The sequence below is a fragment of the Otolemur garnettii genome, unplaced genomic scaffold, assembly GCF_000181295.1.
Source record: "Otolemur garnettii isolate 467f Iridium unplaced genomic scaffold, OtoGar3 scaffold00067, whole genome shotgun sequence".
In the NCBI taxonomy this organism is placed as follows: domain Eukaryota; kingdom Metazoa; phylum Chordata; class Mammalia; order Primates; family Galagidae; genus Otolemur; species Otolemur garnettii.
Genome location: NW_003852462.1, coordinates 3,998,706 through 4,023,061, shown reverse-complemented (window position 1 = coordinate 4,023,061; position 24,356 = coordinate 3,998,706). Strand labels below are relative to the sequence as shown.

The window sequence follows — 24,356 nt, the reverse complement described above, 5'->3', positions numbered from 1 at the left end:
AGCCAATCTTAGGAGTCTTTATTAGGTTGGCCAACGGACTGTCCCTCTACGTGGATACAGAGGGAACAGCACAGACCATAAGAAGGGAAGGGTTTATATAGGGTAAATTATACTGTCAGGGGCTACGTGCAATCCAGCCAGCTAGCAAGCAAGCAAGCAACCGACTTTCCTCATTGATTTGCTACAGAAGCAAAAAGCATCACAGCACTTGCAGTTACAGTAGTCACAGATCACAAGACTTGAGTAGGGAAACGATTTTACTCTGAACAATGGGTCAGGCAATAATAGTGTCATACTGGCGGCTACTCTGTTCTTTATTTATTTTTTAATTTTAGCCACTTTACTTCCTTCTTCCAAGCAAGGGCAAGGGGTTGCTGGGGTTTCTTATCCCACCTCATCAAGACTGAGTCCTTCCCAGTACCCACACCCAGGCAAGTACTCTGGGAAAGGTGGGTCTCCCACCTGGATGCCTTCAGGTACTTTTAGGTTGAACTCCTCCACCTCCACTCCCATGACTGCGAGTGCTGAGGCCCAGAGAAGGGAAGTCACTAGCCCTGCTCCACCTGAAAAACTCTGGCTCTCCCGATGGGGCTAGACTAAGGGCTGGGGACCGGGATGCAGCTGTCCTGTGCACCTGGCCTGGTTGCAGCCTGGAGCATTTGCTGTCCCGCCGCCTGGGATCTGGCTACCAGCTCCAGGTGAGCTAAGGTGCGCCCAGAGGCACTGGGCTGGTGGAGTCTGCCGGCTGGGGCGGTGTCCCGCGAGCTCCGCCCTGTCTCCCAGGCGGGCTTTCCTCGACGGGGCGGGGCGGGCCCTGTGGCGCGCGCTGGGTAGAGCGCGTGGAGCCAGGGAGCTCCCGGGGTTCGCACGCTTGTCCCGAGGGCCCAGCGCGGGACGAAGCCATGGAGCCGTGGCCCGGGGACTGCGCGGCAGCGGTGGCTGCGGTGAGTGGGGACGCAGGAAGCAGGGAACAGCTTCGAAATTGCCCTCTGTCTGGGCTTCGAGGGCCTGGGGCAAGGAAGGGACTCCAGGCCAGTCTCCGTACTGGCCCGGCTGGGGACTGGGCGGACCGCCCCTTGCGACCTAGTTAAGAGACTCCGCCCGGACGGGGGCCCTTCCGCTGAGAGGAAACCCCTCCCAGGGGCCAGAGAGATTTGGGGCCCCCAGGCAGTACAGGGTCTGTTCCCCACTTCACGGAAAGCATGACTGGGGGAGGGGTGCGGCCGATTCCTCCCTGGCAGGGAGGGGAAGCTCCGGTGCTGCAGGCAGGAGCCTCCCCCGGGCTCCTCCAAAGCCTGGTCGGTGCACTGGGGGAAGGAAGTTAGTCTCACACCCGTCCCCCACCCCACTTGTGAATGCAAATGGTAGGGCCTCTGAAATGGAGGAGCCTGGGCAGGGAGAGGTCCCCAAAGGACAGTCACCAAGCAGTACCCTCCCCCAGGCGCTTGTTCTGCTGCTGCTGGGTGCCCAGGCTTGGGGCAGCACTCTGAGCCCCAAGTGTGACTGTGGTAGTGATTTCCAGAAGAAGAATGGTACATTTTGTTGCAGGGGCTGTCCAGCAGGTAAGTGGAGACCGGACTGGGAGAGGCATGGGGGCAGGTGAAGTAGGCAGTGCTGGGGAGAGGTGTCACATAGGCCTGGGCTGAGCTGGGAGAGATGCAGGGAGCCAGAGATATGGAGAGAGGGAGGAAGAGGGCTATTGGGGAGCAGGTTGGATGGTGCTGGGCAGCTTCTTTTGACCACCTGACCCCTGTTGGGTTCCACAGGGCACTACCTGAAGGGCCCCTGCAAAAAGCCCTGTGATACCTCCACATGCCTTCTGTGTCCACCGGGCAGTTTCTTAGCCAGAGAGAACCACAGTGAGAAGCAGTGTTCCCGCTGCCAGGCCTGTGATGAGGAGGGTGAGGGGCTGCCCAGTGCTCAGTGGGGGGTTCTTGAGGACAAGCCCCCACCACCAAGATCTTTCTGAAGGAAGTTTCTGGCTTGGACCTAGCCTTTGGGTGTGAGGACCCTGTGGCCGCTCTCTGCTCTCCACCGAACCCTCCACCTTGATTCTGCTTCAGGGTACCCTGTCTCCTCTTTTCTTAGAGGTCCCCTCCTCTCTTTGGGGGTTTCCCTGCCTCTTGTTCTCTGGCTATTCCTGTTTCCTTTCTCTGGGAACATGCCCCTGCCTCTCTGTGGGAGTCTTTGGCCCAGACCACCTCTGGAGTCCCCATCTCCTTCACCTCGCCAGCCTTCCAGGTGGCCCTGGAGAACTGCTCAGCAGTGGCAGACACCCACTGTGGCTGTGAACCAGGCTGGTTTGTGGAGTGCAAGGTCAGTCAGTGTAGCAGCAGTTCACCCTTCTTCTGTCGCCCATGCCTAGACTGCAAGACCCTGCACCGCCATACACTGCTGTCCTGTGAGTACCTCCAATACTGGGCTACCGATTCCCAAACCCCTCTCCCTGCTCTGCTCCATGCTGACGACACACCTCTCTTGGACTTCAGGTTCCAGCAAAGACTCTGACTGTGGGACCTGCCTACCTGGCTTCTATGAGCATGGTGATGGCTGCGTACCCTGCCCCACGTAACTTCCTGGCTGCCTCGGGCCAGAGGGAAGGGAGGCTCTGAGCAGGGTGGGGGCCTCAGGGACATGTGCTGCTGGTTCAGGGCACAGGAAGGAGGGAACTTAGCCCTGTGGTGGGTGGGCCCCATTTCAAGGAAACTTAGGATAGTAAAAGGAAAGCTGGATTCACCTTACGTCAACAAATAAGGGGTCATTTCTTTGTTATCTGCCAGAATTTCCATTAGTAATCAGATTCTGTTGGGCAAGTGGAGAGAGCTAACCTTTCTGCTGTGAGGTTCTTCTTGGGGCTATGATAGGGGTAAGGCACTTTATTCATTTACCCATTCAAGCCTTTTCTGGAGCATCTCCCATCTTCTAGACACTGTTCTAGGCTGTGTGGATGCAACAGGGAACAAAGTAGGCAAAAGTCCCTATGCTTTTAGAGTTGACAGTTTGTGACTTTAGTGTAGAAGGAGCTCGAGGCATGGTGGTGGTTGTTATTGTCACTGGGCACACACTGAGGTTTCAGCATACTTCAGAAACATGTCGGGACAGAGTGAGAAGAGAGGCCTGGGGAGGGAAAGGCCTCCAGGATGGAGAAGGCCCCAGGCAGTCCTGGGTAGCCCCCCTCTCCTGCCCCATGGACTCCCTCAGCCCACCTCCCCTCTCGTGCAGGAGTACCCTCGGGAGCTGTCCTAGGCCCTGTGCTGCTGTTTGTGGCTGGAGGCAGAGTAAGTGGTGTGCTGGGAATGCAAGTGGGACAGCTGGGCTGGCCCAAGAGGAGGTGGGGGGTAGTAACTGCCTGACCCACTACTGCTCTTTCAGTGTTCTGGGTCCAGGTACTCCTGGCTGGCCTGGCAGTCCCACTCCTTCTCATGGCCACCCTGACCTACACATACCGCCGTTGCTGGTCTCAAAAGCCCAAGTTTCCCAGTAAGTACACACCACACACACTCACACTTTCAGGGGTCTGGATGAGGAGGGGGAAACTGAGGCAGGGATTGTGCAATACAGATGAACCGAAGAGGAGCTGGACAGCACCCAGATGTGGAAGGCTTGCCTGGTTGCTGACCATACCCTCTTTTCTTTGACAGCAGGTGAACCTGGGACAGAGGCTCTGACCCCACCGGTAGGAATCTCAGTATGTGGAGGGAAGATGGTGAGCAGCATTTGAGCTACCTTCTGGAGCTGGGAGATTGGGTCTTATAACTTGTGATCCACAGTGCTTGGCATGGTGGCTGGCACAGGGAGACCTAATGCACAAAGCTGAGTTATCAGTGGCTAAGACCAGCACAGTTCCTGCCTTCACGGGGCTCTCAGTCTGCTGGAGTTCACACGAATCCATGGGATAGGTGCCCCCATGGAGTTGAGGGAACAACAGGGGGGCAGGAGGGACAGGGTATTCCAGGAAGAGGCAAGAACTCATCTATGGAGAGAGCAGGGCCAACGGAGTGAGGTAGCATGGAGGGTGGGGGCGGGATCTGCAAACTGAGCCAGGGACTGTCTATTCCTAGTCAGAGACTGCAGCAAAGGGGCCTCTCTATGCAAGCAGGGTTGCCCTGAGCCTCTCTTGGTTTCCAGGCCTCCCACCGCTCACCCTCGGACAGTGCTCACACCCTTCTGGTGCTCCCCGACAACCCTAAGGCCTGCACGGTCCAGTTGCGAGACAAATGCTGGACCCTTAGCTCCCCCGGGACCCAGGAGGCACCCTGTCCGCAGATGACATGGCCTTGGGACCAATTGTCCAACAGAGCTCTTGGTAAGTGACCAAAATGCCCTGAGGCCTTGACCCCATTCTCATGAGTCCAAAGTGGTTTCGCAACTTGTCCATTTTGGTTCTCTAACTGGCTGGTCTCCCTGCATAGCCCCCTGCAGGCTTTCTGACAGGGGGACCTGCAAGCCCCTGACCCCGCCTCTGGCCGTGGCCCACATTCCCCATTGGTTCTCTATGGCCCCGCCCCCAGGCCCTCCTCCGGCGCCGGTGCTTTCGTCAGCGCCCCCTGCAGACTCTCCGGCTGCTGTGCTCCAGCCGGGCCCTCAGCTCTATGATGTGATGGACGCTGTCCCCGCGCGGCGCTGGAAGGAGTTTGTGCGCACGCTGGGGCTGCGAGAGGCGGAGATCGAGGCCGTGGAGGTGGAGATCGGCCGCTTCCGAGACCAGCAGTATGAGATGCTCAAGCGCTGGCGCCAGCAGCAGCCTGCCGGCCTGGGCGCAGTCTATGCAGCTCTGGAGCGCATGGGGCTGGATGGCTGCGCTGAAGATCTGCGCAGCCGCCTGCAGCGCGGCCCGTGACGCGGCCACCCGCCACTTACGTGCTCCAGTGGCCCTTACAGAATCCCTAAGTATGGTTACTTATACGTGTAGATATTTTATGTCACTTATTAAGACACTGGAATGGCCCTGCGTAGCAGCGCCAGCCAGCCTCACCCCTGCTCATCCGCAGGGCTCTGGTTAAGGTGAAGAAGCGTGGCCCCAATATCCAGAGAGGGTCAAGAGATTGCTTAGTTGTTTCTCGGCCTGGGCTTGGCTGAGACCTTGGTATTAAATGTATCAAGAAAAGTGGCATCTTGGTGTTCTGGGGGGTATTCAGTGGCCTGGGCTTCTGAAGGGCACCCCAGGTCCGGACCTCACTAGTGTGGTCCTAGCTCCTAAGCCTGCCCCTCCTGCGTGCACCGTGACCAGGTACCCGAGAAGGAGAGAGCAAGACGGCGAGAGTAAGCTGAGTCCTGGAGGCTGAGAGCGCTTTAATCGGGGTGTGAGGCGGCAGGGCGGGATGAGGGGCAACAGTTAGAGACACAGGTTCAGGACCTCATCCTCCACTCCACCAGGGCAGTGAAAGGGTCCAAGGAGCGAGGGCCCCTGGCTGTGGACTGGTCGCAGATCTAACCAGAGCGGGGACTGGTGCAGAGGTGGGGCCCCCAGAGCAGCAGTTGGGTTCCGATGGGCAGTTTTCATCTTTTCTGGTAAACAAATGACTGAGAGGAAACTCTCGGGGCAGGGATGAGAAAGTGGCCCGGGCTGGGCGCAGATCTGGGTCAGGGAGGGAGGAAAACCCCGTCCCCAAGCTTGGGGCCTTGCCTCCGCCCAGGATGCGCCGGCAACGCGGTTCCGGGGTGCGGGGGAGGTGCTGCGGTCAAGCCGCGCCCCGCAGGAAAACAAAGTACCACCCACGGGGCTGGGGCAAGTTCTGCACACTTTGACATTCAACCAACATGCAAATATATGTAAGTCGGCATGCAAGTAAGCAGGTTTTTTTTTTTGTTTTTTTTTTTTTGCGTCAGCAGCTTGGGCACTTTCTCTGGGTGACTGCGGGTGGCGTCGGCAGGGACAGGCTCCAGCGTGGAGGGCGGGGGACGGGGGGGGGTGTCAAGGAATGGTCAGGGAGGGGTCAGGAGGGGGTCCAGCTCAGGAAGGGATCGGCAGCACAGCTCCCCAGCCCTTCTGCTCAGGCCAGGGCGGGGGCTGGGCGCCCCTCTCCCCCATTCGAGAGACTACAGAAGGGGGCCGCAAAGTCTAGTACTTAGCGATGTCCCCCTTCTTCAGGATGACCTGTCGCTGCCAGGGCGCCAGTTTGGTCTCATCGTAGCCCAGTGTCCGCAGCTTCTCCGACTGCTCTTTCTCCCGCTGCAATTCTTCCTGCTTCTGCCGCTCCTCCTCTTTCCTGGAGACGGGTGGGGGCAGAACCCAGTGAAATCTGGAGGCAAATACTGGTGCTGGCATAAAGGCCACCTGGCAGCAGGGCGACAGCCTGCAGCACCCCTTGCTGCAAGGAGTGAGCTGAAGGCAGAGGCTAGGTTGTTGAGGACAGAGGTGCTTTCCTGGGGACAGACTGGGGTTGTTGGGACACACATAAAGTGGGCAAGTAGGAAAATGAGGTTGGGTTATTGGGGGGTGGAGGTGTTTCTGGGAACAGGTGCTGGGGCTCTGTGAGAAAGGGTGTCACAGCATGCTGGGGAAAGATTATTGGGGTCAGGACTAAGGAGCTGTCAATCTCAACTTTGGGGGACTGGCTTGGGCTACTGGGGAGCAGAGGGACCATGGAATTGGGGGACAGGGGTTGGGGAATTCAGGACTGGTTAATTAGAACATAAGGGTAGCAGCCATGCACACGTGGCTGTCAAGCATTTGAAATGTGGCTGGTACAGACCAGAATGTACCATAATCATAAAATGCTCACTGTATTTTGAAGACTTAATTTTTAAAAAGTAAGTATAAAATATCTCATTTTTTTTGAAACAGGATGTCACTGCTTTTCAGGCTAGAGTGCTGTGGTGTCATAGCTTACAGCAACCACAAATCACTAGGCTCAAGGGATCCTCCTGCCTCAGCCTCCTGAGAAGCTGGGAATACAGGCATGCCCTAGGCTTTTTTTTTAAGAGACAGAGTCTCACTTTGTTGCCCTCAGTAGAGTGCTGTGGCATCACAGCTCACAGCAATCTCCAGCTCTTGGGCTTAGCCAATTCTCTTGCCTCAGCCTCCCAAGTAGCTGAGACTACAGGTGCCTGCCACAAAGCCCAGCTATTTTTCTGTTGCAGTTTGGCTGAGGCTGGGTTTGAACCTGCCACCCTCAGTATATGGGTCACTGAGCCACAGGTGCCACCCTTTTTTAATGTTTTGAAGAAATGAGGTCTCATTATGTTACCCAGGCTTGTCTCAAACCCTTGACCTCATGCATTTCCCCACTTTGGCTTCCCAAAATACTAGGATTATGGGTGTGAGCTACCATGTCCAGCTAGTAATTTTCATGTTGCAGTAATATTTTCTGATATATTGGGTTAAATAAAATATTGCTAAAATTAAGTTTAACCTATATCTATTTTTTCAATGTGGCTATTAAAAATTTTAAATTACAGATGTGGCTCATACTATATTTCTGTTAGCACAACACTGGGCTAGATTAATGGGGGAAGAAACTAACTTTTTAACTAAACAGATAATCAAGGTTATTGATACTAAGGTTGGGCTGTGCAGCAGAAAGATTAGCTTAATAGAAGACCAGGCCTGACTAATTTGGGAGCAGGCTTATTATCAGAGTGTAAGAGCTAGATTTTGGGTAGTGGGCTAAGTTATTGGGGGGCAGGGGTCTGGGGGCATTGTGGGGAGCAGAGAGGCTGTGCGCAAGGGCTAAGAAACAAGATTACTAGGGAAGGGCTAGAGGAAGGGATAAATATCTGGACTGGGTGGGGATAGGTGGCAGGTTGGGGCCAGCTGCACACTTACCGCTTCTGCTCCCTGGAAGGAAAAAGAGACAGTGTTAGTTGGTGCATCTATTTAAGGGACATGATCAAGACATCCTGCCGGGGCAGCCTCGGCCTGACCCCCCAGATCACCTCTCCTCTTCCAGCTTCTTCCTTAGGATATCTCGCCTCCAGGCAGGTATGTTGGCCAGCCGGGCCTCCTCTTCTTCCTCCTGAAACACAAACATAAAGTTTCAGGATCAGTAGGAGCTGGGAGGTATGGAGCCAGATGGGGGGGCACCCCTAACCCAGGAGACCTGGAGGAGTCAGGGACAATGGGTGGCAGATGTGGTCATAGGAAGAAAATGTTTTGATGTTCTTCTATAGGACAAGTGAATAAGGTGCCTGATCATAGCCAATGCAGAAAGGTCTCCTGTCCCACAGGAATCCAGCCTATGTCCTAGAGGAGGCACTTAGAGCTCAGTGTAGGATGGAAGCAGAAAATGAATAGTTGGGCCCCAGAGACCCTGAGCCTGATTCCCCATAGGGGCAGGTGGACAGGTGGCCCTATGTCTGTATCCTTTGGGCAGATACAGACATACATCTCTGCACATCCTGTCAGCTTGAGGAGGCTTAGGCTGCCTCTGGGTCCCCTGTATGTGAAGGACCTTCTGGCCCATGATGGCCTCTCCCTACTGGAGCAGTCACCTGCTCTGCAATCGTGGGGCGGCAATGATATGGGGGAGGGTGTCCAATGCAGGCTGCTTACAGCAAAGAGATTTATTTCTTGAATGTTACACAGGATAAAGAGTCTGTACACAGCACACAGAACACTGCACACGTGACTCCCTTGACCTTAGCAGAGGAGGTAGCTGTGAATTTCAGTAAAAATCCAGAGAGAGATTGCACCACACTACCTCAAGGGGGACCCACTGTCCCCGACTCAGAGAGACATCTGCTGCCTGGCTCCACACAGAGCCCAGCAAGGCCAGAGGGCCAGAGGAAGACACCTGGTTGGCTCTGTGCCATGCCCTATCTCTCCTGGCCAATGCCCCATATCCTGCTCTAACGGGACCTCAAAGCTTGAGGCAGCCTGGTCCTGGGCACTCTGGGGTTTTCAAAGCTGCCCGTCCCAATTCTTCCTGCCAACCCTTGGCCTCCAAAAGGCATCAGACAAACATCCAGGCCCATGTTAAGATGCTTGAGGGTAAATTCCTAATTCCACTGCTCAGATGTCAAACAGCTCTGCCTCCTTCTCCTTCCAGAAGGAGAAGCTTCGATCAATATATCGGCAGATGTCCTCGTTGCTAAACTCGCCCATCTCAGACACCAGCTCCAAGGGGTCTTCGAAGACAGTGGCTTCGGAACCTGGAGGGTCCGAGGCGGGGGGAGGCTCAGCAGGTGGAGGCTGCGGTGCAGGGGCTGGGGCTTCCGGCTGGTCCTCTGGCTGATCCTCTATCCAAGCTGGGGTGGCCTCTTCAGCCATTTCCTTCTCCTCCTCTTTCTCTCCCGCCTCTCCTTTCACCTCCTCCTCTCCTTTCTCCTCCTTCTCCTCCTCCTCTTTCTCCTCTTCCTCCTTCTGGTCCTTTTCTTCTCGGGCGGGCTCAGCCTCTGGGCTGTCTCCAAAGAACTGGCGCCTGAGGTCCTCAAAGCCGTCACTCCAGCTGCGTCGGCCGGCCTCCACCTCCTCGAGCACGACTCTGTGGAAGAGACGGATGAGCTCCCACGGGTGGCTACCCAGTCGGTCGAACATCTCATAGCAGAGCAGGTGGCGGAACTTGCGCTCTTCCTGGCTCAGGCCCATCTCCAGCAGCTGGAAGTAGCCGAGCATGAAGAGGTCCAGCGTGAGGCTGTCGTAGCGTGGGGGCGCGCCGCCATCGAGGGGCGGCAGGAAGTGCTCGGGCCAGTACAGGCCGTGCGCCAGGCTCGGGCCGCGCGGGTGGGACGCCGGCACCTGCCGCAGCAGACTCCTCCAGTGGCCTAAGAGCTTGCCCACCACCTGCCGCTGCTTCAGCAGGTGCCGCAGACGCTCGTCGGGGCCGCGGGCCGCACTGTCGCTTGCTGGCAGCTGGGGGGCGTCCGCAGCCTCGGGTCCGGGGTCAGCCCCGGAGGCCACTACTCGGGGCAGCAGTCTGCGCAGGCGCGCCTGGGCGAGGCGCCCAGGGTCGTGGAAGGTCCACTTGCGCCAGTGCTCCAAGAAGAGGTAGACGATGCGCTCCTTGCGCATGTCGAGGTAGTCCTGCACGCCGCGCAGCTCGGTGGACTGCGGCGGCCTGAGCGCCAGCTGCTCAGGTTCGGGCAGCGCCACCTGGCGCTCCGGCTCCTCGGGCCGGCCCGGGGCACCTAGGGGCTCCTTAGGGGTGCTGGCTTCGCCCGAGCTGGCTGCCACGTAGTCCTCCTCGAGGATAGGTTCGCGGCCGGGGACGCCAGCGGGCTGTGACAGCTTGTGGCTCGGGCCGTCCGCTGACGCTGCACCTTGCGCGCGCTGCTCGTAGGTGGCACGGAGTTGTCGCACGGACACACCACACTCGAGGATCTCGCGCGCCACGGCTTCACGGCACCAGCTGAGGGAGTGAGACCGGCCCAAGCAGAGTGGCCCAGGCCGCCAGGGCGCATCAGGCAGTGGCGCCAGCGGCTGACCTGTGTCGGCGGCCAGCAGCTCGGCCAGGTGCGTGGGCCGGCCGCCCAGCGCGGCCAGCAGCGTGGCCATGCTCTTGAGCAGCGTGGAGATCTTGTTGCACCAGGCGGGCAGGCTGGCGGCGCGGCCGTGCATGCGGCGCGGGTCGACGGTGAAGCGTGGCGCTGACAGGGCAGCTGAGATGGGCAGCAGCTGCTCCAGCTCCAGCTCCAGCTGTTGCAGGCGTGCCTCCAGCTTCTGCGCCTTGTGGAGCACCTGCAGGTTCTCGATTTGCTGCTCGATGCGGAGGATGTCGGCCTCAGTCATGAGCTCGCCGAAGGGCCCGAGGATGGCATTGTGCTCCTGGGAGTACCTCCAGCCATCGCGGGGGTAGCAGCACGAGCTGGCGGCTGTCAGCTAAGGCGAGGAGACAAGAGAGGGGAGGGAGGAGCGTCTCCCTCTGCCCCAGCTCCCGCAGTGGCACTGGGGGACCATTTGCATGTCCTGGGTGGTGTAATGGCTCCGCTGGGGCTGCGTTTGCAGGGACAGGCTGCGCCTGGCGGGTGGGAGATTAAGCTGGGGAGAGGCTTGGCTTCAGCCGGGCCACCACTCCGGGCTCTGTGCAGTGTCCACTTTGGTCGTTGGCGGGGGGCATAGCTGGTTTGCTGGGCGCTGCTGCTGAGGCAGGGAGGGCAGGCCGGCATACTGGGTCTCCATGCCTGGCCTGGCTGCTCATTACACCACCCAAAGAACATGCAAAAGGCATTGAAGCCGAGTGGCACTGTGGCCCTCCCCACCCTAGCCAAGGCGTGCAATTGTGAGGCTTCTGTCCCCAGACTGCTGACCCCTTCTGCCTCTCCCCTGTGGTTCCAGACCTCCTGTCCCATGGTCATTGTTTTATGTGCTGAATGAGAGGCCACTCTGCTCTTAAGAAGGCTAAAACTGGGTGGTACCTGTGGCTCAAAGGAGTAGGGCACTGGCCCCATATGCCAGAGGTGGTGGGTTCAAACCCAGCCCTGGCCAAAAACTGCAAAAAAAAAAAAAGAAGGCTAAAGCTGCAGCTTCCCCTGGAAACTCCAGCTGGGCTAATAATACAATGCACAGAACACGGCTGTCCATACACTTAACCTCCTCATTTAGTCCTCACTTTTCTCCACTTCTGGCCACTACTCCAGTGCACAGTTTTTTCACCCTGAGGGCAGCCCGCACCACACAGACCTCTGAAATCTACCTTGATCCAGGACAACACATTCCCCACATACAAATGTGATGAAGCCGCTGCCCTGCTCAACCCTCCGGGCTCTCCACTGCTCCAGGAGAAAGTCCATTCTCTTCTAGGCAGCTGTCCAGGCCTTGGTAACCTGACCCCCATTGCCCTCTCCAGCTCAGTACCCCACGGTACAGTGACAGAGCCACATCCACTCTGGCTTCACGACCACTCGGCCTGCCTGCTGGCTTTTCACCCAACTCTTTTCCTGGCCACCTTTTGGTCATCCTCCAGGTCTTTCCTTAGACTTCACTTTCTCCTTCTCCAACACTGTCCCCGGCCCAAATAAGGTGGCCAGTTTAGGGCAGTCCTAGTCCCCTGCACTCCCCACCACAGCTGGGTGAGTCATAACAGCTCAATTATTTGTCTCTCCAATTGCTCATTCACTCACATTATCCTGTCTTGTCTCCTTGGGAGTGCTTATTTGCTTGTTATTCACACGCACACCCTAGAGCCACCTTGACAGCAGGCCCTAATATGTTTGCTGTGGATCCTCAGAGGCTACAACTGCACATGGGCACATAAATGGCGCTTGGGAACATTTGTTGGACAAATGAACAGCAAACCGTCTTGCCAGCTAATGATGATCAACTCATCTTACAGTTGAGGAAACCAAGGCTGCACAAGGCTGAGTACGAGTAGCGGGGAAGGGGCAGTGCAGGGACAGAGCCCAGGTCAGTCTGACAGAGCCCAGCAGCTGTTTTGTGTGATCCCTAGACCAGCAGCATTGTTAGCCTCATCCAGAAGCTTGTTAAAAATGCAGAATCTTGGCCCCACCCAGATCTCCTGAATCAGAAAAAGCACTTTAACAAGATTCCAGGTAACTTGAAGGCATGGGTCAGAGTTTGATAAACACTGCCACCTCACTTTAAAGGACAGACTGGGTCCTGAAACCCTGTTTTCCCCAAAGGACATGGGAGCCAAAGGAGTCGCAGGTGGGGGTGTTATGGGAAATGGGCTGTAGGTGCCAATGCAGACCCCAGGTCCTCTGGGAAGCCCCTCCCCACCCACCTTCCGCCTCTGCTCCTCTTCCTCCTGCATCTTCACCTGCAGCTTGCGCACCATCACCTGGCGCTTCCACTCCGGGATGGGCCGGCCCTGCTCATCATGCGTGGGGATGAGCGTCTCCACGTCCAGCGGCACTCCTGGCGCAGGGGTAGCGGGGGGCGGCGGTGCCAAGCTGCCATTGAGCAGTGGCTGGAGCCCCGCCGCCGGTGGGGTGGGGCTCCGGGCCGGTGATGGAGAGGGCGGTCTCGGCGGTGGCTGCAAGTCCGGCTGCAGGGAGAAGCCGCAGGGCTGAGTGCCTGGCAGGCTCCGGCGCTTGGAGCAGGGGCGGGAGCTCCTGTCAAGCCCGCCTACCTGGGAGGCTGGCTGCCCACTGCCTGAGAACACTGTGGTCAGCCCCTTGCTCTGGGGCGTGGGCTTTAGGCTCTTGCCTGCCTTAATCTCAGCCAGTAGCTCGGAGTTGTCGCCGGTCGGAGACATCATGTTGAAAGACTTGGTGCCTACATTGAGGCAGGAGAGGAGGTGTTGGTTGGGGATGGGGCCCTGTGCACCGCCACCCCAACCTGCCCCTCTGCTGCCTCGGCCCCAAACCCCGACCAGCTGGGGACCCACCCTCAGGCAGCTCTCCAGATCCCTATTCCATGGGCAGCTTTCAGCCCCCCACCCCCAGAGCATGACAACCCCACCATCCTCCCAGCCCTACTCACAGGATGTAGGGCCTCTGCCTGGAGGCCCCTGGTTCATGGTGGCTTTGGGACAGGCCCTGGGGACGCCAGCATATGTCTCCGCCCAGCCACTGCCTGGCCAGCTCCAAAACACTACCTGGGGCTGGCCACCCGACCTTTGTCCTAGGTTCCCTGGCTCAGCCCTGCTGGGGTGGAGTCTCCCTCTGGCCCTCTCCCTGCATCAGTAAAGCCCAGTGACCCTTGGACTGAGTCAATTGGGACTTCTATGGCCATACAGAGTCAGGACTCTGAAGTGTCAGCACCCAGCTGGCCACCCCACCCCATCCACTGACAGACAGATGTGAGAGCAGACATGGTGGTTAGAAGCTGAGAGCACATATATAGCAAAGCACAGCTCAGTTCTGGGGGCCCCAGGGAAGCACAGCCCTTACTAAGGACCCAGGAAGAAGGGCAGGCAGATACCATGCAAATGCCCAGCACAGAGTTTGCATTTTCTGACTTGGCTGGAGGAGGTGAAAGGGGGTTTGTGGAGGGATGACTCCTGAGCCCTGAGGGGCCAGGTCTGGGACAGGGGAACAAAATGGGCCAACAGCTCTTGGATTCCCAAGCTGGGGATCCCAGAGGGCAGTCACAGGGAGGGAAAAGTGGTGTGGCTGGCTCATTGATTTAGGCAAAACCAGCAGCCAGGTGCAGGACACTTGGGCACATACATGGTGTGTGCCAGGCACAGGAGGGTTTTGGGGTGTGAGGACCCCATGGCATTGAGGTCCCCTCACCTGCTGGCCCCGGACCCTGCCCTTTCCTTGAGTCCCAGCCCTTCTGCCTTGCTTCTCCTGCCCTCTCCCCCACCCCGCGCCTCAGCCTTAGCCAGGAGCACACAGCTACTCACTCTTCCTGTGCCTCAGGACTCTCACTTCTAGGGACCAAGAGGAGAGAAGTGACAGTGAAGTTAGGAGGGAGAGGGATGAGACTGGGACAGCAGGGCACAGTGAGAGAGAGCCAGGAAGGGGAGCGGAGAGGAGAGGAGGTATTTTCTTGCCCTTCTGGCTCTGGCTCTGAGGCCCCACAAGGGTGATCCATTCAGCTCCCAGCTTGGCTGGTGCCCCTGAGGACTGGGTACGGACACCACTGACCTCGGCCCCCCTCACAAGGGCCTCTATTTTGGCACTGGGTTGGGATAGGGCATCTGGCCCAGGGTCTGCTGGAAAGGGTGTCTGGGAGAGGCCCATAGGTTCTTGTTTGTTCCAGCTTCAGCCCTGCTACAGGCTGCAGCCGGAAGGAGAAACTGACCCAGAGCTGGGGATGGGGTGGGGACCTGAAGGCTCAGCTGCTAGTGTACATGCTACCATAGGGACCCCAGGGGACCCAGCTCTGTGCTCCTAATCAGGGAGCTGAAGCTGTGGGTGGTGCCACTAAGCATGGTCTTCGTATTTAGTGGCTGGCTGAGAAAGGCATCCCCGTGGACTGGGACCACCAGCACCCACACCACCTCCTGGGCCTTCCAGAGGGCCTGGCAGGGAGAATACTGCTTCATCCTACAGAAAAGCCTAGGAATCGTGGTCACCAGTTTAGCTCTTAAAATAAGAATTCCTAGGGAAGTCACCAGATGTCGAGAGGGGAAACCAAGATGGGTTTGTCCCCAGGGCACCTTTGTCCCCAGGGCACCTGGGAGGGTCTGGCTAGGAAGAGTCTCTGACATATCTAAAAAGGGCTCAGTCTGGCTGCTTGGAAGGATCAAAGAAAGAGCTGCGGAGAGGAAGAGAGTCTTGGGATCCACAAAGCCAGTTCTGGCGTTTAGAGCATTCCTGCAGCCCCTAGGAGGCTTTCCCTAGCCAGTGGAAGAAGGGCCCAGAGAGGGAAGTGGACTTGCACCAGGCCACACAGCCTAGTCTGCAGGGGCAGGAACTAAATCAACCCTGGGCCTTGTTTCAGAGTCAAGTACTCAATGGGGCAGGGGCTGTCAGAAAGAACGAGCAGAACAGGAGGAAGGACTAGGGCAGTCGCCCCTGGGGAGAGGGCGGTGTCTAGACTGCCCTCCCCTTTCCGGGCTAGCGCCGCCCCCCACCCCGCATCCCGCCCTTACTTACTGCCGGTGGACGAAGAGGAGCGGCGCTGCCCGCAGCCAGCGCCCTCGAAGGGCAGAGGCGGGGCAGGCGGCGGCGAGCTCAGGGCCTCAGGCAGGGGCGGCGGCGGCGGGGGAGGCGGCGGCGGCAGCGGCAGCTCCTTGGACGCCTTGGAGTCCGCAGCGCAGCCGTTATGCACAGGGTTCCCGGGGAGCAGAGCCGCCTGCGGGGGAGCGGAGGGGCCAGCTACTGAGCAGCGGGTGACGACGCCGGGTCCCGGGCGGCCGGCGGGTGCGGGTTGGCCGGCACGCACTTCCTCGCTGTGCGCCATGCCCGGGCGTCCGGCCAGCGGGTCCTTGGGGCAGCGGCCCAGCTGGCGGTAGTAGTCCCCCGTGCTGGGCTGCTTGCTGAAGGTGCGGGTCTTGCGGCCGGAGTCCTGCCTCCGCAGGCCGTTGTGGCTTTCACAGGAGCTTGGCTGCGGGGAAGACAACGGCCTCTGGGCTTTGGGCACTTTCCTTAATGCCCCCACGATCCCTCCCCAGCTCTTCACCTTCCCAGGGCTCGTGGCCAGTGGCTGTCGAGGGGTGCAGTCTGCTGCGTCCTCGAACCTGCTGTTCTCAGAGCCGGGACGAGGGTCGTGGGGCCTCTGGAGAAGGGCAGGCTCGGCTACTGGGAGGGGTTCTGGGCCCGGGCCAAGGGGCACAGGGGCCCTCACTGAGGCCAGGAGGGGCGGGCCTAGGGGCGGGGTGGCCCAGCCCAACGCCAGGGGGAGCCGGAGAAGGAGAACCTCCCAGCTTAGCCAGCGCGGGGGCCCCGGCTGCACCCAACGCCTGGCTGCCAGATCGACCTGCGCTCCCCAAAGCTTTGCCAAGCCCTGTCTTGCGGGGGCTCTGGCTCGGAGAGAGCCTTCAGGAGAGCCCGTGCCCTACTAGACTCCCGCTTGTCCAGGGCTTCCCGGCCGCGGGGCCCGGGGCTGCTCCTACCTGCGACCGTGCCGGTGGCCCCCTCTGTGTACCTGGCAGCGGGGGCGGCCAGACCCGACACCTGCGTTACCTGATCCTTCCTCTCAGGTTACAGCCCGGCCTGCGCCCGCCCGCGCGTGGCCGGCCTATGAGCTCAGTCGGCCTGACATCACCTGGGGCCCACCAATCCCAGGCCGACGCCCCCCTCCCTTCCCCAAGCAGTCCGGGATGCAGCACCTGTCCACTGGGCCGCGCCCGCCCCACAAACCAGATGTGGCTCCGCCCCCGCGCCTGTCCCTAAACTAGATGTCGAGCACCATGACCTTCATCCCCCTACCCATTGCAGGAGACCAGCCGAGAGTCTGTGAGTGGGCAGTAGAGTTTCTCGTATTTGGCCCCCCGGTTCCGGGTCGCGCCCCTACCCTACCCTCCTGCATCTGGAAACCATCACCGTCCACGAAAGCGACACCGACACCCGCGCCCAAGCCTCGGGTTTCAGAGACCGCCAAGTTGGGTCAGGTGACAGCGCAACATCCCGCCCCATCGAGGCTGTCCCCCGCTAGGCCCAGCGCGGGGAGAGGGACGCGAGGTGGCGGGGCCAAAGGCCGGGTGCCTGGGTGGGGGCTGTCCGTTGCCCCAGCCTCCAGTCGGTGCGTCCCCGCAGTGGCCTCGGACCCTCCACGCCCCTCCGGACCAGGCTCACGTTGCAGGAAACGCGACACTGCGGGATTTGTTTTCTGGGCCAGCCCGCCCCCTCCGCGCCCCCTGCAGCTCTGAGGCTCGGATGCAGCGACCCTGCTCCCGCCCACGGTCAGGCACCCGCGCAGGGGGCGCAGCCAGTGCACAAAAGGCCCTTTGTGGATCAGCCCAGTGCCTGCCGCCCTGCACGCACACACTAGGGAGGGGCGCGTGGACCTCGCAGTCCTAGGTTTGGACTCAGGGGTGGAGAGAGGGCGCTGGCCAGGCCACCTGTCTTGTGGCTTTGGGTAGGGCTTACAGGTCAGGCTGGGAAAGTCGACTATCCCAGGCCCTCTGTAGCCCTATGTGCCCTTGCCCTGCCCCCCTCTGGCTCCTGGAGATGAAAGGGGAACCCACAGCAAGAGCTTGGGTTGAGATGGTAGGAAGGGGGTGTTGGTGGGAGTCTATGGAGGCTCAGTGTCCCTCCTAAGCCTCTCCTGCCCAGTGGCCTTGTGACCTGAGTCACTGTGCACACTCAGCTCCTTGGCTGTGGGTAGCTTGCCTTGGGGGCTTGAGAGACAGCTGAAAGGTCTCAACTCCCATTAGGACCCACACCAGGCCACCTGTAGCCTCAACCTGTCCCCTCAGCTCTCAGACCAGTCTTGCTCTGTTCCTTTGGCCAGTATGCTGCAAGTCCTCAGAGAAAAACAATTCCATCTTAAAGCCATTTTCCGTGGGGAGCACATAAAGCTAAACTGCCATGTCTTAGCGTGGGATACTGCACCCCTACACCTCCCTGCCCTGGACTCCCAAGGTGGCACAGACCAGAGCACTGCCTCTCCCCTGCCCTAGAGCCTCAACCAGGAGCCTGCAGGCCTTGGATGACTCTGGGCACCTCACGCTGGTGCCAGCACTTGCCTCCTCTCCTCCTCAAAGCTTGCTCCCCCCAGGGCTCGCCTCGGGTCTGCCCCCTCTAAGAGTTCCTGCCCTACACTAAGCCAGCACCACCTCCTCCCCTAGCCCCTACTGCCAGTGGTACCAAGTCCTGCTAGTACTTTCACCCTCCACAGCTGTGCCACAGCACCTCCCACCTGGAAGACACCTTTCTCGGGTGCCACTCTTCACTCAAGCCCAGGGCAGAGTGGGTATATTCATGCTTGTGGAAGGGCAGTTAACACCTATTTTCTGTCAACCCTGTGTCAACCCTGCCACTTTGTGCAAGAGGTGGCATAGACCCAGCTCCTGGTGAGGCACAGCTGTCTTGGTATATATCTCTTCACCCACCCTCAGCTCCCAACCAAAGGCAGTGACTTTGTCTTACTTACCTCCCAGGCCCAGGGTCCAGCCCTGTGCCCCTTGGGACTGGCTGGGAGCCATGGGCCCAGGGACCCCACCCTGTGCCCACGTGGGAGGCTAGTCCTCTGGTCTCACCTGCCCCCAATCAGCCCAGTTCCACTTCTGGGAGGCAGGCAGGGGCTGTGGCCTCACTACCTCCTTCTTGGAGGCTTTGGTGTCCACATGGCGGAGTTTGTTCTTGGTCTGCATGTAGATATTAGTTGCATGTAGCCCCACGGGGGGCTTGGGAGCTGGGTAGCCTGGAGGGGGTGGGGGCAGTTTGGTGCCTGGAGGAGGTGGTGGCGGAGGGAAGCTGGGTGGTGGTGGTGGTGGTGGTGTAGGTCTCCCCTTCTTTTCCTGAGGCAGGCTCAGCTCAGGGTTCAGCATGTCCATGTAGCTCTGTATGTCTGCAGCTCTTGTGCCAGGAAGCCCTGGGGAGGTGAGAGGCAAGGCTAAGTGTGGGAGTTTGTAGTGAGGCTGTCCCCCTGCACTGATCTCCACTACCTGGAAACAACTTGGTGGCAGGGTAGGGTGGGCTCAGGGGCCAAACCTGGTGCACCTACTGTGGCCCTGGCAGTGCTGGCCATTTCTTCCCCCTGGATTTGTTCACCCCAAGCCCTGCACTTTCTAGGGGAAAACCAGGAGGTCAGGTTTAGAGGGAAAGTACAGGGGCTTTGGGCTCCAGGTGTGTCTAGAGAGCAGAGGGGAGGGGGCAGCTCCTTAGGGTAAATCTGGCAGGACAGGTGGTAGGAGGATGACTGGCCACACCCGATCTCTGCAAGGCAACCTTGCCAGCTCTGCAGGCCACCACCTGGTGGTGTGAAGCAGACATTGCTGGTGGCCAGACACCCATGCTCAGGGTGTGGTCAGTGTGTGTGTACATGCATACTTGGCTTCCGTCTCGGTGAACTAGTCCTTGTGCTGATGAGCATGTGTGCCTTGGTCTGCAGACATGGTGTGTGTGTGCACATCTGCAGTATGGAAATGGAACTTTGTGTGCCTGTGTTGACATATCTGCATGGCTCTATGTGTGTTGATATATCTGCATGGCCCTGTGTACACATGCAGAGCGTTCATGTCTGTTTGTCGTGTGAACACACAGACAAGAGTATGATTTTGAGCATGGAAGCTGAGAACTATGAATTGTGGACAGAGTTCATGTGGGCTTTGGAGGGCCTATGTGTGGATGTGCATGTAAATTTGTGATGAGCACACACCTGTCTCTCACCAGAAGGAGTGTTCCCTCCCAGCATTTAAGACAGTAAGAGATGTGGGCAGCCTCCAGGCTCAGGGCCCAGTGGTCTGGGTGTGGTCCTCTCCTCCTCCCCCTTCTGAGCTGGGCCCACTCACCATGTGGAAGGTGCTGGTCCTTGACACTTGAGTGGCTGGACGAGCAGGAATCATAGTTGGAGAGGGTGCTGGTGGGCGAGCTGAGGTCAAAGTTTGGTGGCTGGACGGACACGGTAGTGTTGGGTGAGGACATGCCTGAGTCTGGCTGCTTGGCCTCCAGCTCAGCAGATGGATCCCGGGACAGCACGCGGTGCTCCACGCTCTGGGGGGAAGGCAGCAGATCATGAAGCGAGCCCACCCCGAAGATCCACTGCTCTCTAGGCAGAGTCCTGCTCAGGCATATCCTCTCTGGGGGACCTCAGTCAAGTCACTTCACTCTCTGGACTGCTCTCACTATCACTAGAGGGTCTCTCAGGCTCTTCCCAGGCTGAGATTCAAGTCTAGCCTCCAGGGTGGCAGGACCACGGCTCCTAGGAAACTCCCTCCCTAGCTCCTCCCTGCTCATGAGGGTGGAAGGACTGTCTCAGGGAAGGTGCTCTGGGCTATACCCCTAAGGAACAACTGCCAGGGGACCAGCCTTCTCAATTCTGTCACTGGCAGAGGGCATAGGCTCCAGTGCATCTGTGGGGAGGGGTACAACAAAGGCCTTCCCTCATCAACTGGCTGGCAACCCCTGCTTCTCCTTATCCTCCCATCTCCAGCCTGACCACTCTACTGATGGGGAAGGGTGGGGCCTGGGGTGGCCCTGCTAAGCTGGAATGGGCACCCAAGACTGCCACCCCTCCCATGCCGCCGACCACAGGCCTGTCCTCTCCTGGCGTAGGGGCAGGTTGGGGTGGGGGCCTTGCTTACGTTGCCCATGTTGTCCCTGCGTCCGGCAAGCTTGCTTGCTCCACTGCTTCCTGCCCAGGCTGCTCCTTCCTGCCCCATGCCCCCTCCCTGCCTAAGAAGTGTCACAGGCCCCCTGGGAGAGAGAGGCAGGCCTGGTACCAAGTAACGGCTCAGCAGCAACGCTCATTGGCCCTGTAATTAGGGGCTCTGTGGGAGTGTTTGCCTTTTCTGGGCCAGCATCTTCCATGGCTTGGATCTGTCACTGCTGCAGTGGGCCTGCCAGTGTAGGGGCGCCAGGGATCCAATGCCCCACCGCATTCAGGGGGGCTAGGGGAGCTAGCCTCCTCCATGAGTCAAGGGGGAGCCACAGGAGATGAGTTGGGGAACAGCCTGAAGGTGCTTTTTTCTTGGCTGACAGTAGTGGGCACTGAGGACAACTTGCCCTGACCTGGTGGGTGGCAGATAACAGAGGTTAGAATGCAGGCTCTACAGCAGCTGTTCTCAACCTGTGAGTTGAGACCCACAGGATCTGTATGAAAGGGCCGCAGCATTAGGAAGGTTGAGAACCACTGCTCAGATTTCCCTTCTCCACTTACTGGCTGTGCGACCTTGGGCAAGTTACCTACCCTTTCTGTGCCTGAGTTTCTTTATCTGCAAGTGGGGATAATAGTACTATCTGCCCCACTGGGTTGCAAAACAATTTAAAAAGTTAGAGAAGTGCCAGAGCATAGTCCTCAGTAAGTACTATTTTTATTAATGAGAGTCCTGGGTGCTGGTGACCCCCAACACACACACTCACACAATCCTACAACAGAGTCACAGACACTCTCAGCTGGAAGGATCCCATATTTGGTGCAGAAATGCCCTTGCCAGTGTTCACCCCTGCTTGTATACCCCAGTGATGGTATGTTCACTGCCTTACTGGGCCACCCACTCTCTTTGGGAGATCTTTCTGGGGGTGCACCTTGCTGTATTCCACAGCCCCTGGAACCATAGACAGTCCTCCAGGCAGGGGTCATCGCCTTCTCTCTACTAGGCCTAATTTTACAGCCCTCTCAATGCCAGCCTGTACCCTGGAGCTAGTTAATGTTCTTCTAAAGGCACCTGTGAGGCCCACCCTCTGTCTTCCCCACTGCCCCAAAGCAGGCATTGTACCAGATGGGGAAGACCCCTGGACTGGGGGAAACCCATGCCTGAGTCCAAGTCCCAGTGGGTCACTGCATGCCTATCTAACCATAATAAATAATTTGATCGATTGATTGACTGATTTTGAGACAGAGCCTCACTATGTTGTCTTCGATAGAGTGTTATGGCATCACAGCTCACAGCAACCTCAAACTCTCAGGCTTAAGCAATTCTCTTGCCTCAGTCTCCCAAGTAGCTGGGACTACTGATGCCAGCCACAATGCCTGGCTATTTTTTTTGTTGCAGTTGTCATTGTTTAGCAGGCCCCAGCTGGATTCAAACCCACCAGCCTCGGTGTATGTGGCCAGTGCCCTAACCACTAAGCTACAGGCACCAAGCCATGCCCAGCTATTTTTTAGAGATGGGGTTTCACTCTGGCTCAGGCTGGTCTCAAACTTGTGAGCTCAGGCAATCCTCCTGCCTCAGCCTCCCAGAGTGCTGGGCCACCACTCCTGGCCAATAATAAATAATGTTAAAAGAGTAACAGGCTTCCAGTGACAAGTAGCTAACAGTGACAGGCCTCCAGTGACAAGTAGCTATGAAGTGGGCAAACACAGAAGTGCAGTAAACAAGAGAGGTGGCCCCTGGCCAGGACATCCAGAGCAGATCCTGGTTCTACCACTTGCTGGCAGTGTAACCTTGGTGTCTCAGAGGCTCAGTTTACGCATCTGTGGAATGGGACACTAACATCCCTTCCCTCAGAGGGTGGCAATGGGAATCACACATGACCTGAGCAGGGGGTGGGTGCGTTTATCTAGCTGCTCCCTAGCACGTGTCCTGTGCCTTGTCCAGCCCTCGGGCTTAGTGATTCTGGCCTTTCCTCTCCCTTCCCTTTAACTTTTTGCCTCTACTCCGTGACTCCCCAGTGGGCAGTGGCTTTGGGCTGAGAGGTCGTGTTGTATAGTGGTCACAGGCCTCCACTGAGGGGTTTCACATCCCTGAACCTCACCTTTCTTGGTGAAAGAGGTAATGACATCTACCACCCCGGGATGGGGCGAAAAGAGAGAACGCGACTGGGACGGCGCGCGTCGTACCAGGTTCTCCACGGTGCGCAGGTAGCGGGTGCAATGGCCATGGCCGTTGAAGTCCGACAGGTCGGCGGCCGTGTACCCGTCGCGGTCGCGGACGTCCAGCTCTGCACCGTTCACTACCAGGATCTGGCAGCACTGCGGGGGCACGCAGTGAGGACGCCATGTGGCTGCGAGCCAGGACACCCACGCCCCGGCAGGGCTGCGCCGAGAGCACACGGACGGCGACCGCGCCCGCCCCTCCCAGGTCCCGCCCTGACCTCCAGCTCCCCGTTCTCGGCGGCGTCGTGCAGCGGGGTCCCGCCCCACAGGTCTGTGGAGATCTCGCCGCCGTGCAGCAGGAGCCAGCTGAGCACTTTGGTGTGACCACGGCTCGCCGCGAAGTGCATAGCTGTGGCGCCGTCTTTGTCCTGCTCCGACAGGCTCACGTCGGTGCAGCTCACCTGGGAGGCAGAGGAGTGGGAGGAGCGAGGGCTGGGCGCCAGGGCCCGTCTGGCCCCACCCCCGCCCCGCCCCCCACCCGGGCCGCCAACCTGCCCGGGCCCAGAGCTCACCAGCCACGCGATGACCGAGCTGTGACCCATTTGTGCCGCCGCGTGCAGCGGGGTCATGCCGTCGTGGGCGCGCGCGTGCGGGTCCGCGCCGCACTCCTGCACCAGGTACTGCGTCACCTCCAGGTGGCCCTCTTGGCACGCCAGGTACAGGGGCGTGGCACCGTTCTTGGTTTGAGCATTCACTCCCCTGCGGAGACGCAGTGTCACCCTCCGTGGGCTCTCAGCGCCTAAGCCCCTCTGAGGCTTCCTCCCACCCCCTGATCCCTTCTGAGGGGAGCTCCGGAGGGCTGGGAGAGTCGGTTGGAGAGGGCCTCCTTTCCCTTATGCAGCCCCAGCGCTTCCTTGCCTTCAGTAGCCAGTCCAGGCTTTTCGCCCAGGTCTATAAGGACGTGGTGACCTGACCTCTCCATACCTCCTCAGCCACACTCACCCACTGTCACAGAAACCCCCTACATTTGCTGTGTCTCACCTCTATGCCACCGGTCATCTCCTTCCTCCATCTGGGCTGCTCTTCCACCCTCTGCAGGATCCTTCCTCCATGGGGCCTGCCCCAATTTCCAGTCAAGAGCAGGCCTCGCCTGCCTCTGTGCCCCAGGCTTCCCTGGCCCTTTCCTGGGGGGCGGGGGGACCTGTCATGCTTGATTGCTGATAACTGATTAGGGACTTGCCTCCCCCAGAAGACTAAGTTCCCAGAGGGCAGAGTGGTAGAGTTCCCAGGTGAAATATGGGATGCCCCATTAAACTGGAGTTTCAGGTAAACAGCAAATAATGTTTTAGTATTTGCCAAATATTGCATGGGACAGACTTGGACCAAAATATTGTTTTTCCTGGGCTTTGTCGTTGTTGCTGTTCTCATCAATCTGGCAACCCTAAGGGAAGTCCACCATTCACCAAGCACTTCCCCCACTTAGCTCTGGGTTGTGGCACTAGCAGGCGGGTTCTTCTTTTTTTTTTTGGAGACAGAGTCTCACTTTATCGCCCTCATAGAGTGCCATAGCGTCATAGCTCATAGCAACCTCAAACTCTTGGGTTCAAGTGATCCTCTTGTCTCAGCCTCCCAAGGCCACAATGCCTAGCTATTTTTAGAGGCAGAGTCTCACTCTGGCTCAGGCTGGTCTTGAACTCATAAG

At 58.6% G+C, this 24,356-nt stretch overlaps 2 protein-coding genes across 2 annotated transcripts in view; one reads left to right on the top strand and one right to left on the bottom strand.

The window, feature by feature from the left end:
- The first annotated feature begins 887 nt into the window (after nt 1-887).
- TNFRSF25 (TNF receptor superfamily member 25) lies at nt 888-5,113 on the top strand. Its single transcript, XM_023515222.1, has 10 exons — nt 888-944; nt 1,442-1,562; nt 1,767-1,901; nt 2,234-2,401; nt 2,490-2,568; nt 3,223-3,278; nt 3,373-3,480; nt 3,642-3,706; nt 4,129-4,306; nt 4,512-5,113. The coding sequence occupies exons 1-10, from the start codon at nt 903-905 to the stop codon at nt 4,838-4,840; spliced, it is 1,281 nt and encodes a 426-aa protein (XP_023370990.1). The 5' UTR covers nt 888-902; the 3' UTR covers nt 4,841-5,113.
- A 150-nt stretch (nt 5,114-5,263) lies between these two features.
- Nucleotides 5,264-24,356, bottom strand: part of ESPN (espin) — a 31,638-nt gene continuing 12,545 nt past the window's right edge. The window contains exons 3-13 of the mRNA XM_003793230.3: nt 23,227-23,413; nt 22,933-23,115; nt 22,679-22,810; nt 19,689-19,890; nt 18,495-18,769; nt 15,388-15,838; nt 12,969-13,114; nt 12,621-12,884; nt 7,879-7,958; nt 7,769-7,780; nt 5,264-6,209 (exon numbers count right to left, since the gene is read on the bottom strand). Coding sequence (XP_003793278.1) covers nt 6,062-6,209; nt 7,769-7,780; nt 7,879-7,958; nt 12,621-12,884; nt 12,969-13,114; nt 15,388-15,838; nt 18,495-18,769; nt 19,689-19,890; nt 22,679-22,810; nt 22,933-23,115; nt 23,227-23,413 — 2,080 coding nt within the window. The 3' untranslated portion in view covers nt 5,264-6,061. The remainder of the gene's footprint in view (nt 6,210-7,768; nt 7,781-7,878; nt 7,959-12,620; nt 12,885-12,968; nt 13,115-15,387; nt 15,839-18,494; nt 18,770-19,688; nt 19,891-22,678; nt 22,811-22,932; nt 23,116-23,226; nt 23,414-24,356) is intronic.